We start from the raw sequence: 16405 nt of genomic DNA, 5'->3' as shown, positions 1-16405 counted from the left end.
GAGGATGCATGTATGAGCCATAAGTGTATAAAATGTTGTTCAACATAATTAGTAATAAGAGACACGGAAAATAAGATCACAGTCAATAATCTTATCATCAGACTTATCAAAAATAAGAAATTAAACAGTACCAAGATTAGGAAAGGGTGTGTATGAACTGGAACTCTCACACATTCCTGAGAGAAATATAACTAGTTTCATTAGTTAAAATAATTTGTTTTTCTTTTCTTTTGTTTTTTTTTTTGTTTTTTTGGTCTTTCTCCGGTACCGGGAACCGAACTCACGACCTTGCGCTTGCCAGGCAGGCGCTTTTGCCGCTGAGCTAAATCCCCAGCCCCTAGTTTCAGTTTTTTGATGAACTTCCATCCTGTTTTCCACAATGGCTGCACTAATGTGTATTTCCACAAGCAAGTATAAGAGTTCCTGCCCAGGGCCAGGGATATGGCTCAGCGGCACAAGTGCCTGCCTGGCAAGCACAAGGTCCTGAGTTTGATTCCCAGTACCAAAAACAAAAAAAAAGACCTCTGGCACAGCACCTTTTTTTTTTTTTTTTTTTTTTTTTTTTTTGCTTTTTGATCATAGCTATTCTAACAAGGGTGAAATAATGATGTCTCACTGTAGTTTTGATTTGTGTTTCTCTGATGAATAGTGATAGTGAGTATTTTTGCATACTTATACTGCATTCCTATGTTTTTCTGTGAGTCCTTTTGATAAGATGTCTATTCTGATCACTTACCCATTTTTAAATCAGATATTTTGGGAGGGCTTCTAAGTTATTGTTATTCTTTATATACACTAATATAAACTCAAACGAGTAGTTTGCAAATACTTTTTTCTATTTTCTTCGCTTATGATTGATTCCTTTGCTTGCAGAACCTTCTTACTTTGATGTAGTCTCATTTTTTTTTATTTTAAAGAGAATAAAAAATAGATACACAATTTCAAAACAAGATGATAGGAAATTAACAGTGGTTGTTGTTTTGCATATTGCTATCTTCAAAGTAGTTGCTCAGACTACCAGATGTAGGCGTGCAAAATTGATCCAACAATTGAGCATTAACTGTTCCTTTCAATAAACGAATAGAAGTTATGAGGACAGTTATCTTAGCGATCTTTTGTATATATATTTTTTTTTCCCTTTCTTATTTCTTTCTTTTCTGCTTTCCCCCATTCCAGTTGTTCTTTCCTTTTGAGCAGTTTCTTTCCCTTTCACAATATCTATTGTACCTTTCAGATTTTATTTACTCTTTCAGTTTCTTATACTAGGGAGACAACGTCTCATTTTTGTAGTATTTTGCAAATACAATCAGACCATCTATTCTTTTACATGGGTAAGTATGTGAATAAATGTTCAGTGATAAGACTGTTGTCATTAGGGTACCTGTCTGAGGTTTCATAGTCATCACTAAATTGCCTCAAATTAGCAACACTGGTAAACTTGAGGCTTTGCCTTTGTACTCACTCACTCCAGACACAATTTACAGTACCCCCTTAGCAAAAACAGAACATCAGTCATCAGAGCAAACTTTCTTGCATTTTCCTTTGAGGGAGGGTACAAGGGCTTGAACCCAGGACCTTCACACTGAGCTGTACGCCCAGCCACTTTTTTTTCCTGTGAGTTGGTGTCTTGCTAAATTGCCCAGGCTGGGTTTGAATTTGTGATGCTCCAGCCTCAGCCTCCCAAAGTGCTGGGGTGACAGGTGTGCAGCACCACATCTGGCTCAGCGTTACTTTACAGATCTATTTCTCACTTCTCCATTCTTTGCATATCTCTTTCCTGTGGGTTCAGTTTACTTTTTTATTGCTACTTTTATGTTTTCCTCCTCCTGTCTCCATCCACCTAGACCAGTTGATTCTCCTGGGCTATTCTTTCTTCCAGTTGTCTAAACACTTAGCAGGAGGTTGTAAACTCAGCGTTAGACACCAGATTGATGAGACCCATGCCAGCTAAGCTACTTCTAGAACTAAGGTGGTTCTTACGTCCCCAGGACCTCAGCAACTTCATCCTGCCTCTTGGCTGCCATCAAAAAAGCCCCTCACAATTGTTTGGCAAGAACCAGGTAGCATCTGTGAGGGACGTGGGACACAAGTGGGAAGCTGAGTCACTGATCTCTTAGGTTGGTTTTGCCACTGAGTTGATAAGTGTCACATTATTTACCAGCCCTGGGCCCAGTGAAGTCTACCTTCTATGAATTCAAGCCTCAGAGTAGACCCCAGGACACAGCCAGACACATTACAGGACACACTGCCAAGTGTGTTCCCGTTACAGTTCACTGGGATGGAGCACACCTGGGGGAAAAACAAGCCTTGGAGTATTTGTATTCTGAACAGGCGGCTGTCCGTGTTTGTGACCTTTATGTTGTGATGTGTTTGAGCTGCTGTCTGGAATTGCAAAAAAAGGAGGAAACCTGTCACCTACAGTGGCTCTCCTGAAGTGTTCACTGTCTCCCAGGCACTTCAGAGGGCAACAGAGCGGAGAAGACGAGTGATTAGAGCACATTTGGGATACATGTGTAGATCTAATTAGACTTGTGCTTTTCGTTCCTTCTCTTTTGCTGTTGTCCCGTGGTTAGTACATAGCACACGAACATTTGTTGCATGCAATGTCAGTGATGCACAGTGGCTAATTATAGCTTGTGGTTATATATTTTTAATAAACACTTGCTTATCTGCTGGTCTTTGGTCATGAAGAATAATTGTGAGCTGGACATACATTCCCGTGTAGACATAAACAACTTTTTGTGGTAGGCAGCAAGGATACAGAATATCTTGTTTTTATTTCCTGTTTTGGAAACAGTAGTAGCTGTGACTTGAAGCTAATCCTCTTCCTCCTCACCCCTTGGTCCTACACACACACACACACACACACACACACACACACACACGCACGCACCATGCACTCTCTTTCAAGGAGTGCTTTATCACTTCATGTCTTCCTGATTTAGTAAATAAGAGTCACTGGCTATGTATCACACAAGTGTCCCTTTTGCGGGGTAGAAAGTAAGTTCCTTGTTCCACTTTTTAATTCTAAGTCTACATTTATAAGCAGAAATGAGGTTTCACACACTGAAGATTTAGCATACTATCAGCATCTAGATACTGATAAAAGCTAGTCTGACTTGAAGTTTAAAATCTTATTTTCTAAATGTCTGGTACATTGAGTTCTGGACATAAAGAAAAGTTTGAATAGTCAATCTCTCTCTCTCTACCCCCAGTCCCCCAAATTAGCTAACAGTCTTAAGCATTCAGCAGTCAAGAATTTTACCATAGCTACTCTTCAAAGAAAACATTAATGTGCATAACCCTTGTCATCCATATACTTAGGGGGAAACAAGCAAAACCCAAGGCCAAAAATATATTTTTTTATTTTTATAAAAAAAATAAGTACTTGAGTCTTGCAGAGGTTAAGTAGCTTTTGCAAGTTCTTTTTCCAATATAGTATCTTTTCCCAGGGTGATTAACATACATACCTGACTCGTAGATCAAAAAGTAGAAAATAATAGACTATAGTGCATACTGCATATTCTGTTGGATTTGGTAAGGACTAACTTACCATCATAAAATTATAATAGTTTAGACCAGGGAGTTTATTTTCATCTTTCCCTTGTGTAACAGTCCAAAGGAAAGCAAATGGCCAAGACCCTGGCTGTCTTCATATTGTTCCATCTTGGTCTAAGACTAGAGCTCCAGTTTGTTGCCATTTCTCACCAGAAAGGGTAGAAAGAAGACTTATGTTTTGAACTCCTTTTACTCAGTAGTTGCATATATCTTGTGCTCGCATGGCCCATTGACCTGAACTTAGAAAGTTGCCAGTATCAGGAAGCAAGAGAAGGTTCAGGAGGAGTGTCATCTGCTGCTATGGGGCCTTGTGCTTGTTGCTAAAAAAGAGACAGAGGAGTGTGGATACTGAGGAGCAGTCCACCGTGTATGACACAGGCAAGTGACTGAGGGAGGAGTAAGAAGGGCTCAAAGTTAAATTTGCGGCTGGGGATATAGCTCAGTGGTGTAAGCGCCTGCCTGGCAAGTGCAAGGGCCTGAGTTCAATTCCCGGTACCAAAAAAAAAAAATTAGATCCCTATCTCAAAATTAAATTTGCATAGCTAGATTTTTGAGGGAAAGGATTTTGAAAGAGGGTTTAAGGAAATCTGTAGGATATAGATTGGGGAAATTTTGGTGAAAGGCATGGCAGCAAAAATCTTGGGGAAAAGACGTGTGCAATTGACCATAGGTGGGATTTAGAAAGTGGAGACTGTTTAGGGAGACACCAAGGGATAGTTCTGGCAGGAAAAAAAAAATCATTAAGTGCTGGGTTGAATAGTTTCTGTGTGCTTTTAGATTACACCAAAGGATTTGAGTCCCAGCTTCTCAGTTTGTGATTATGAGCAATTTGCTGAACTTTTCAAAGGCTCTGTATTCTCATACTTAAAATAAGGGTTAATAATACTGCCTCTTAGCATTACAAAATTACATGAGATATTGTGTGTAAAGTACTTACAAAGGGCCTGGTACTTGATAAACACTTAGTGTTCATTGGTAGCTATTATTACTATTATTACTGACTTAGAGTAGGAAAAAGAGTTTCTGTAGCAGTGACTGCTGTTGCAGTAATCACACCAACATGGTGATACGCAATGATAAAATCTCATTGTTTAGCTGGGTATAGAAATGAAGGTGGGCAGGTTGATGTGGAAATTGTTCCAAAGTAGGCTACAGATAAGACTCGTTTTCTTCACTGGACTCAGGTAATGGAATCAAACAGAATGGTATTACAATGTGGTTGAAACAAAACTATTCTTTTAAACTATTCTTTTCTTGATAAAGCAATATTAAAATGTGTAGAATTTTTGTCTTTTAATTTTATTCATTTATTTTTGATGTTGGGGATTTAACACAGGGCCTCAAGCATGCTAAGCATGCATTCCACTACTGAGCTACACCCCTCCCCTGTAGAAATCTTAAAAACAGTATAAAGAAAATGAAAATCGCTCATAAGTCTACCAGCCAAAGAGGCATTGTTAATTTTTTATATGTACAAGCATATACATTGAAATTAAATTTGCTTAAATAATTGTTTTAGGAAAAAACTGAATTGTAATTAGGTGAGCTCCAATTAAATGGGTCCAGAAAGGAAAACTTGGTCTGAAATTGTGTGTGAGTGTGTATGTGTATGTGTGTGTGTGTGTGTGTGTGTGTGTGCGTGCACGCGTTAGAGTTCTTATCCCTGTTCACTCCTGACTTTCAAATTACTCTGGGTAATCTGGTGGTTCTTAACTTTCTTGCGGGGAATCAGATCCTTCTTTGAATCTACTAAAGGTTGAGGACCGTTTCCACAGAAAAGTTCTCATCTGAGCATACACAGATTTTGGCAATACCTATAATTTCAGAAGGTCTACAGATTCTTTGAAACCAACTTGGGGCTTCAGAGTCTACAGGCCCCTTCTAATACACACCGTGCCTGAGCTTTTATAGATATTTTCTTTCAAAGGCATAGGCAAATGGGTCATCTTTATAAAGTTCAGTTCTGAGCGTTCTTCTTTTGTTCTGCTTTTCTGGAGTATAGTAAAGCAGAAGCAACTGGCTAAAAAATACAGATTCATGAATCAGAACCAAAGTGGCCAGAGAGATAGATGCTGTTTGTTTTTGACAATGTAAAAATAATCTTGGAGAAATCCTGTGGAGAGGTCTTAAAGAGGTAGACTGGATTTTGTAAGCTCAGAGAATGTGTCATGACTTGGCTTAATCTAAGCCATTTTTTACTCTTCTTGTATTTGGGTCTATTATTGGTCTGTGGAATCTATACAGTGAGATTGCCGGGAGGTCTTACGTCTAATTATTCGCTGTGCGACGTGAAGTATGCTGTAGACAGCCAATAAATAATCAATGATAACTGTAGCCTGCTTGAGAGGTAGGAGTTAGAAGCTCCAACTGACTTACGTGCATGGTATTTTTCATTAATTTTCCTGTGTTCCCCTCATTTTTCATATAATTTAGAGCCTAAATGTAAAGCCCAAAGAGAAAGCTTTCTTTGCTTATCAGAACAAATGGGCACTTGTTTGAGAGGGAATATGCACTCCCAGGTGTTTTTTCTCTGTTAATGAGAGAAACGTCTTTTTGCTTCAGATTGAAAGAGCAGAGAGGAGGACAAGGATATTTGCATGGTTAAATGCCTGTGAGCTCTCTCTTCTGCAAATCTTATTCCCCTGGTGTCAATTACTCCTTACAGACATCTGGGTGTTTATCCTAAGAGTGTTCAGATGTCAACTTTTTCTGTATTAAAGTAAGAAATGCAGTGATAACTTGACTTTGATTTGAGTAAACACAAAGTATCGAACATTTGAAGTCAGAAGTTCATTTTAAGAAATGGCTTAGACAGACATTAATTAAAGAAAATGGTGTATTAAAAAAACAGAACCTTCCCTAAAGATACAGACTTTGGTAAAATAACTCATAGGTATAAGTCATACCGCAAATAACAGAATTTGAAAAATGACATTTTCCTACTCCTTGAATTACAGAAGCTGGCGCTGAAGATATTGACATTCTTCCCAATGGCCTGGCTTTCTTTAGCGTGGTGAGTATCACGTTCGTCTCCCAAGTGCAGAGGAGGGGCGGCAGTCCTGTAGAGTGACACTTTGCTTTTAAAATTCCTCACTTTCCAGAATATGTTCTGGAAAAAAATTCATTAAACTGGATCTTGGAAAACTTCCTCAAGCTTTTCTGAATGTAGGGATGAAGAGTCTTTGCCAATTAACTTATGGTTGTTTATTTGCTCATTACATCTCACTGGCATATCCCAGTGTAATCAGTGTTTTAAAAATGTTATTAAAATGGATGTTGGAACCATCACTGTATCTATTAATTAGTATTATAGCACACCTACTAATATACTATTTTAAGTATAGCATCTACCCTTTCTGTGACATATTCACTTTCAAGCATTTTCATTTTTACATATTTATATTTGTTGTTTTGTTTTGTTTTTTGTCTTTTCTTCCGGTACCAGGAATCGAACTCACGACCTTAAGCTTGCCAGGCAGGCGCTTTGCTGCTGAGCTAAATCCCCAGCCCCCATATTCATATTTGTTATATTTCATTATAGCAGCTTTAACAAACCAAAGCTGATATTATTTTCTTTCTCTTTTTCCCTGTATAACCTAGCATAAACTTAAAGTCACCAAGTATCCTTATACCCTTCATTTTTACCTTAAAAGCTGAAAAGTAGTATCCCTTCTTAGCATGCAATACTTTAAAACTGGATGGGTTGTCCGCTGCTGGTCTGCACCCATATCCATCCTAACTAGAAATTCACACAAGTACACCAGTGAAATAAGCACGCCTTTCCCGGACTGGCTGAGGTATGAGCCCTTTGTAACTTCCTTGGCTCTAGTTTTCCTGAGGAAGAGGTACCTGGCTTTAAGGCCTGCCTGAAATTATTCTCTTCTCTCTCAACATCCATTATTTTCAGGCTGTGAAACTTGGGAGGGATGTGAAAAGCTTGGAGGTGGTTTGGAAGGGAGCTGCAACACTAATAAAATAGTTGTCAGACTTATAAGAAAGGTGAGAGAACTCAGCTTGGAAGAGAATGAGGGTTAGAACACTCCTCAGGTTTCTGATGGATTTTAGATGACTGTGAGCAGCTGGTTATTACCGCAGAGGGAAAAAGAAATACCATGGGTTTCAGCAGAAACATCAATATTTATATTTAACTTTCAAAATACGGTTTTCAAAGTAAAGTTTCATCTAAATGCCTACACAGAGTGAATCAGGTGATATTTATAGTAGGATGCTGGGTTTCTTTAGAAGTGTGCGGCTATAGGCGTGAAGAAAATGACTAGAGATGCAGAAAGCCTGACTCAAGTAGAAGGCAGTTGCCTCAGGTGCTTTGTTGTTTCTTTGTTTGTTGCAAGGACGTGTTGCTGGAAATTTGTGTAATTCTGAACTTACGTGTTGCAAGAGTTTTGCCCCCGTAGGAATAACTTTGAATAAGGAATGAGGTCTCCTAGCCATTTTATTGCTCTTTTTCACATGCTCAGCATTGCCTCCAGCACTTCCCAGCATGCCTTTCCTTTTAAATGAATCGCTCATACATCATGGAAGTGATTTCTTCTTCTTCCTAACATGTTAGCTCATCTGACCCATCCCAGGTTTGAATTTGAGGGTCACCTCAAAACTAACATTGGTGAGGGTTTGATTCAAAGAACAGAACATCAAACATGATAACAAAGGTGAATTGAATATTGTGTCTTATCACAATTAAAAATAAAATATATTTTAAAAGATTAAAGATTTAAATAATAGGAAGTGTTAAGGGAACCATGAGTAATTATTACTGTCTAGCAGTGGTTCCTGTGCATGTAAACTATGCTGTTATTTTGGCGACATTAGTAGAGTGGAAATTATTAATAGCTAAAGTGGCACAGCCACGGAGCAGTAGCATAATTCCGGCTTATTCTACTTCCCAGAGTTGCTAGCCTTGCAAGTGTGCAATTGTACATGGATTTTTAACAATTAAAGGATTTCCTGTTCTGTCCAGTTTCTGCATAAAATGGATCCTTGCTTTTTCATCGTATCCTAGTTACTGTTCAGCTTTCCAGCTCCTAATTATTGTTTTTTCTATTGTCTTCTGTTCCTTTTGTGTTTATAGCTTATGCCATCACCTTTAACCAAAGGCTGTATTTATCCTCCCAGCGGAGTTCCCACTTTAGTCCACCGAAGTACTTACACTTCTGTATTTAATTTTTTCACTGTTTGGGGAAGGGTCTTAAATTTCCAGGACTCCACAGCTTTGCACCAAATAAGCCCGGAGGCATACTGATGATGGATCTCAACGAAGAGAAAGCCAGGGCACTAGAGTTAAGAATCAGCCGAGGGTTTGATTTGGCTTCATTTAATCCACATGGCATCAGCACGTTCATAGACACCGGTAAGGGCTGGTAAGATAGCACTGCCGAGAAACAAGAAATGGCTTACAAGTGATGGGAAATAGATTTGGATCATATGGTAGGACAGTAATCCGTGAATTATTCCTCTGTTCTTCATATAGTATGCTGTCTCTTCAGCCAGCTGCGTGCTATGCTGCCTTTTGAAAGAATGTTTAGATTTCATAACCTTTTCATAAACCTATAATCGTTGTATTGAAAAGAGCTGTATTTCTGAATTAAGCTGTAAACAGATTATGCATAAATTCTGTGTATACAGTAGAAAACACTCTTTCTTAAAGGTCAGGGACCAATGGTCAGAAATAACACCAGACAGTGCGGGGCAGGTCTGGGGAGAATGACCTGTTAGGGCGACCCACAGCTTGTACATTCAGCCTTTCCTTGGCCGTGGTATTTGAATGTCAGTGTTTGCCCAGAGGTCCTATGGTTATGACCTCTTGTAAATTAACTCTGTTCTTTCTACTCTTTAGATGACACGGTTTATCTCTTTGTTGTAAACCACCCTGAATTCAAGAATACTGTAGAAATTTTTAAATTTGAAGAAGAAGAAAATTCTCTGGTGCACCTGAAAACGATCAGACATGAGCTTCTTCCCAGGTACCTTCTCCCTTTTGTTCATTTAGTTCATCTCTAGTGTTTCAAACATGCTCCATTGTGATGGGTGACCCTTTCGCTTTTTAAAGAGCTAATATGTATATTAGCTCATACAATATAAAATCTAATATATAACATATTAACTATGAGAGTTCATATAGGTGTGTGTGTATTTATACACATTGGGCATTTATTTCTAACCTAAAAATTCACAATCCAAAATGCTCCCTAATCTAAAACTCAATGGGGACCACCATGATACCACAAGTGGAAAATGCTTCATGCACAGATTTTCAAAAATAGTGTATAAAACTGCTTTCCAGCTATGTGCCGAAGGTACATATGAAACATGAATGAATTTTGTGTTTAGATTTAGGGTCCATCCCTAAGATACAGATTACATATATATGGATATTTCAGAATCCAAAAGTACTGAAAATCAGAAGCACATCTGCATTTCAGATAAGCAGCACTCATCCCGTGTGTGTATACACACACACACACACACACGGGCACACGCGCACACACACACACACGCACTGTTCCTTGTGGATCAAAGAAAGCAGGCATTTGAAAGTTGATGTCACTCTTTATAACAATCAGAACTATGTAGACCCCATTGAGAAGTGATAAAATCCAGAACTAGCAGACAGTACTCTTTGTGAGAGTAGAAGTCAAGGACTACCATTTTCTCTTGCTACCTACCTCCTGTTAGATGACCCAACACCCACACCCCTGTCCTGGAAGGAAAAGTAGCCTGGTTAGTAGGAGACTTTTTTATACAGAGCGCTCTCACAGGTGAGTGGTGGCTGTGGACTAATTGGTCCTGCAGAATTGGAGGCAGTCCAGTTGGTAATGGGTCACTCCTACTCCAAGACCACAGCACTGGTGTATAATATGACTAAATGACAGCTGTGTGTCCTCCAGCTCAGCTTGCGTTAGCCATCTGCTTTTTGTTTAAATTTGATGGGGATTTTTAATTTCTACCTTCCTGTCTAAGGTATAAGCATGTAACTTCCAATCATCCTTCCCAGAAAGGCACTTCATAATAAACAGGATCATCAGTACCATAAGAAATAGGCAACCTCTGAAATGTGGAGTTCTTTCAGAAAAAGAGAGACCCACTTTCCATATAACTCTGTATTTTTCACTTGACAAGGGAGAAGGCAGCTCTTGCAGAAATTTTTGCATAGGAAAATTGAGATTCAAATTTAATAGCACCCTCGCCTAACTGGTTTTAAAATGTAATTGTTTTTAGCTATCAATCTCCAGCTGAAGCGTGGTACTACAACAGTTTCATCATCCATCTCTGCAAGTGCTTATTGAGTATCTGTTCAGTCTGGGCTATGTGAGGCAGGTAGAAATTGAGCAGTCAACCTTAGTTTGACTAATAACAAAGAGAGGGACCTCAGAAAACCTAGCACCTTGGGTAAATGGGAGTGAGGTGAATGGTATGGACGGACAGCTAACCATCCCACAGCCAATTACGCTCTAGCCAGCACTGTGACATGGAAGCCTTGTCCTGACCTGTGGGTGCTAAGCCCAGCATTGCTGGCATCACAAAACCGACCCTAATGGCACCAAGTTCTCTTTGCTTTAATAATGATTTTGCTGTAATTGCTAAATGACCTGCCCTCAAAATTACCTGCTACCATACACAACTGTCCACTTGGAAATAATATTATACTATATTGCACGTGAATTTAGCCATCTGATTTTAGCTCCTCTTTTCCTGGAAACCCTCTTAGGAAAAATTGAAAACATTTCATATAAGCCTTATGAATACCTAACCTTTAATATGGAAATCAACACTTACATGTATTTTCTCTCACATGTTATTTTTCTCTTTCAGTACAAATGATGTCATAGCTGTTGGACCAATGCATTTCTACGCTACCAATGACCACTACTTCTCTGATCCTTTCTTAAAGTATTTGGAGACATACTTGAACTTACACTGGGCCAATGTGGTTTACTATAGTCCAAATGAAGTTAAAGTAGTAGCAGAAGGATTTGATTCAGCAAATGGGATCAATATTTCACCTGATAAAAAGTATGACCCCTTACAGAACATCTTGGTCTCTCCAAAGTCATTCCACTGGCCTAATTCCTTGCTTTTTTTTCTATTTAAAAATAGCTCTATTGACATTTTTATATAGTCTCATATATATGACATATTTACGTATAATAATCATATGTCTTTACCTATTATGTAGAAGTATTTACCTATTTTATATATATATATACACATACATACAAAATGTATATAAATTTAGGTATATATCATTGTCAAATTTAATTTTATAAATGTAAATTTTAATAAAATAGGATCATATTTACATATTCATAGTAAAGTATAAGGTAGATAATTCCTTTCAAAACAAAACTGTTTTGTGACTATATGTTATTCTATTATAAGGATAATCTTAAAGTAATTTAACCAATTTTCTGGTTTTTTTCTTTAAAAAAATAAAAGAAGGATAACATATTAATGGACAGACATCCATTTACAAAATAGCATAGGAACAATACAAACAAAACAGAGTTACAGACACAGTTGTAGGAAATTAACCATGGTTGTTGTATTACTTATTGGTATCTTCAAAGTATTTTCTCAGGAAAACAAATAGAGACATACAAGATTGATCAAACAAGTAATCATTAACTGCTCCTGTAGTCTGGTTTTGTTTATTTCTTTTCCTTTATGTACTCCATTTTAAATTTCTCGTTTACCAGCAGAACTTATCCAAATATTTTAAGGAAAAACTCCCTACAATAACAGATTTTGGACTCTTACTGACCTGGGTTCAAATCCCAGCTGGGACACTGGCCCCATGACACATTTTGTACAATTCTCTCCATAGAACAAATCCACAGAAGTAGAACTACTTGTTCAAATAGTGCCCTTTAAATGTTAATTTTAATAGAGATTGCCAAATTGTCTCCTAAAACTTCCCTTAGTATTATTTGTGCAATCACAACCTACAAGAAAGGATATTAAGTTCTTTATTGACTTTCTCTTCTACTAACCTTAGCCTAGGCAACAATTTAAATTACTACAGTTATGACAGAATAAATGTGGCAGTCCTCAACAAATAAATGTCCTCATTCCTGTGATGCAGCTTCTCTTTTTTCTTGTTGACTACATGAAATGACGTAGAATCAGTCATACAACTTAAGTCATCACTAACTAACCTGATCCAGCCTCAACAGCCAAATCTGTTTTTGCCCCCAACTCTCATATTTGAGACACGCAAGCTGAATAGTAAGAGCAAGGAAAAGAGGGTTCTGCTCTGACGCCTCCTCCAATTTTATCCAGCTAGGGAGCAAGTCCTGTTGGTTTCACCTATACTCACCCCATTGACATTTACCTGCTTTTAATTCTCGTTCTCTTGGCTCGCCTGCCTGATACTTCATTCCGGTTTCTTTCCCACCTACCTCCATCTTTTGCACTCTTGCCAGTTTTGCCTTTCTTTGGATCATTAACCTTTAAGGAGTCCCCAGAGTGGGAGCTTGGTCTTCATTTGACTCCACATGCCAAGGACAGCACCGCGTGCAGAGCAAATGCTCAGTAATTGTTGAACTGTGCTGACCATACGTCATTACGTCACTGCATTGTTAATTAGTCTGTAGATAGACCTGGACTATTTATCATGCTACCAACCATACTGACCTGGGGGTCTCAGGTTTGCTGAAACTGTGACCCTCCCATCACACTGTAAGCTTCTACGGGAAGAAGCTGTCTGCTTCATGCTTTTTTTCACCACCACACTAAGTTCATGGCTTTACACATGGTTACGCAATGGTGCAGTTGCCAGGAAAACATCATTTGAGCGACTAAACTCGCCTTAAGATAATTCATTAACTCCCCACACCCATAGGTGTAGACAGATTGATTTGGATAGATCCCTATCTCTTGCTCTTGAAGTTTTCCATAAATTAATATTTTATTAAATATTAACATTAATAACAATTTTAATAAAATGCGTTCTGTGCCGTATATTCCTGTATGTAAGTAATAGGAATATCAAGTCACACTGTGGAATGTAAACTTAATATTTGTTTTATTGTCATTTCAGTGGCAAGTATCATGAACTTTATATTCCAATTGATGTCATTTTTTATTACAGACCCTTTAAAAAATAACTTAATAATCCCGCACTGTTGTGGTACCACTGAATTGATTCTGAAAGCTTATTTTTTAAATAAAAACTGACCTTTATCAAACATTCCTTAAGGGCTCATCATTGATTAACTTCTTGGCAGGTTATTAAGACTGATTCTTTTATACGCTATTCTGAAGCTTTCTATTGGCAGGAAACGCTAACCAGTATGTCCTTTCTGTAAAGGTACATCTATGTGGCTGACATATTGGCTCATGAAATTCATGTTCTGGAAAAACAACCGGATATGAATTTAACTCAATCAAAGGTAAATATTTTTAAACAGAGACATTAATGCATTATGCTTTGCAGTATTGTAGTTATAATAATACCGTGCTTAAAACACAGATGCCAATTTAGCTATTTTGTTTTTAAATTTACCTCCATACAACAATTGAAATTCCTGTTCCCAGCAATCGCAAAGACCAACTATAATTATATGCAGCTGCAGGTTGAGTGATATTTGCATCAGATTTAGGTCTCATTCCATGAAGTATTGAGAGCATCCAAAGAATTCCAATAAGAATTTTCACAACTGAAAAGACTAACAGATGAATTTTCCAACGAAGATTTATGCTCATGGTCAGTTCTTTCATAACAAATGATGGTAAACACTGAGTTCCACACCATTATTATTTTCTACTTGCTTGACAACACTTACTTTAGGTTGATTAAACATTTTTTACCTTGCTTTGATGGAGTTCCTTGAGCTAACTGATCATTATGCATCTTTTAAGAAAGTTAGATTATCAGTCTAACTTTCTTAATTTCAGATAAGATGAAATGTAGCTCCAAACCAGTTTATTAAAATTATTTTAAGCAACATTGGTGTTACATGGGTGGAAGCAGGGAAATACATGTCATTTCCCTATATCCGTAGAGGCAGGAAAGGTTAGCTCTAAATTATTTAATCGGGTTGCTAATGTCATCTAGCTATTGATATCTTTTCCTTTGGAAGGTACTCCCATTGGATACCCTGGTGGATAATTTATCTATCGACCCTTTCTCGGGAGACATCTGGGCCGGCTGTCATCCTAATGGCCAGAAGCTATTCGTGTATGACCCGAACAACCCTCCCTCATCAGAGGTTCTTATGTTTTTTGTTTTTCAACCTTAATTATTCAAGTCCTTTTGAACTAGCAAGACAATAAGCTGTCTTACGGACGATTTATTAGTTCTTTTAAACCAATAATACAACAAGCTTGCATAGCGGTTTTGTAATTGCCTTAAGCCAATAATTGGCAGAATATTATGTTGTTCAGATGCTTTAAGAAAGATAATCTTTTGATGCACTGAATTATGGTGGAAACAGTGAAAGACGTTTCTATAAAGACGTGTCCTGGTGTAGTACACTGGCAATTTTTAAAATATCTGGTTTATTGTCAGATCACTACATGACAGGATTTCGTTCATGTTGAATAGAGTGCAGGTGGGCACATTAGTGTGTTAGTATTTCTGTTAATGCTGGATTTCCATAATAACACTAAATCCTGTGTTGGCATGGCATAGCGAGATGGTTTTTTAAAGTACTTTCTTTAAAGGTTTGAGAAAGTACATCAATTTAAGCATTAAAAAGATTGGGAACCACTGTGTTCAACAGCATGATCACTTAATCATCAGGTCATTGTGGTAAAGAGGGCTTATTGGTGGCTGAGTGACGTGGGTGTGTAGTGCTCTCTATTCATCCTTTGTATCTCTTGAGTAGGTTTTGCGCATCCAGAACATTCTGTCGGAGAAGCCTACAGTGTCTACAGTTTATGCCAACAATGGATCTGTCCTCCAGGGGAGTTCTGTGGCTTCAGTTTACGATGGCAAGCTGCTCATCGGCACTTTATACCACAGAGCCTTGTACTGTGAACTCTAAGTTGTAGTTTTGGTATGTAAGTGTGATAACCTCTAACAATTAATTTTCTATGAATTGCTCATTTTGAGGGAATTTAACCAGCAATATTGACCCAGATCTGTATTACGTATATAGTTAATTTTATTATTTCAGCAAGGAAAGTCTCCAATTCTTATAGCATTTTTAACACAAAAGGAAAGTGAAGTTTTTTTTTAATGTCAGACGAGGGAGAGAAAAGAAAACTGCCTTCCTGTAAAGTGAGCACACTTTGCCCAAAATGAGCGTCACTTTGCCTTACAGCTACAGAACAGGAGTCCGCTGACACAGGACGGGTTGTTTCCTAAAAATGTTAAGTGACCTCAGCTCCCACCTTATGACTACTGTGAGCATTCAGAACTACTGACAGATAATGTTTTGAAGTTTTGTATTTACATCTTTGTTTACTATTAAACAGGTGAAATTATATTAAAGACTAACTGAAATCCAAGCTGTGTATGTGTTTCATTCTCAAGGCGTGTCCTCCGAATGGGAAGTGGCCACGTCCTGTGGGATTTCCTCCAGAGAGGCACAGCTGTGTAAGTTTCTGTCATTGGAAGCTGGACATGAAGGGGCCCGTTATTCAAAAAATATAAAACAAACACATAAAATCAACTAAATACTGAAACTTAGATTCTCAAGTTGTAGGGAAATTGTTCCATCCGTTCTGTTCCCAAATAGAAGTCCACCTTGGGTACAAGAAGAGATAAAAGTTGGAGCTGGCAGGTTATCTCGTCTGTGACCAGAAGCCTGGAGAGCTAGAATTCAGGTGTCCAGCCTAAGAGGCAGAACGGGAGAAGAAGAGGGGAGGCTGTGAGAGGCTGTTGGGA

General features: G+C 38.1%; 1 protein-coding gene across 1 annotated transcript in view; it reads left to right on the top strand.

Moving 5' to 3' along the window:
- The window catches only part of Pon2 (paraoxonase 2), a 32694-nt gene extending 16668 nt beyond the window's left edge, over positions 1-16026 (top strand). The window contains exons 3-9 of the mRNA XM_005388064.2: positions 6516-6571; positions 8758-8923; positions 9410-9536; positions 11386-11586; positions 13883-13964; positions 14655-14783; positions 15402-16026. Coding sequence (XP_005388121.1) covers positions 6516-6571; positions 8758-8923; positions 9410-9536; positions 11386-11586; positions 13883-13964; positions 14655-14783; positions 15402-15560 — 920 coding nt within the window. The 3' untranslated portion in view covers positions 15561-16026. The remainder of the gene's footprint in view (positions 1-6515; positions 6572-8757; positions 8924-9409; positions 9537-11385; positions 11587-13882; positions 13965-14654; positions 14784-15401) is intronic.
- Positions 16027-16405: the final 379 nt, after the last annotated feature.

Source organism: Chinchilla lanigera, unplaced genomic scaffold (genome assembly GCF_000276665.1).
Source record: "Chinchilla lanigera isolate Chin_1 unplaced genomic scaffold, ChiLan1.0 scaffold00031, whole genome shotgun sequence".
Classification (NCBI taxonomy): Eukaryota; Metazoa; Chordata; class Mammalia; order Rodentia; family Chinchillidae; genus Chinchilla; species Chinchilla lanigera.
The sequence above is the reverse complement of the archived record's forward strand: the minus strand, read 5'-3'. Positions and strand labels throughout refer to the sequence as shown.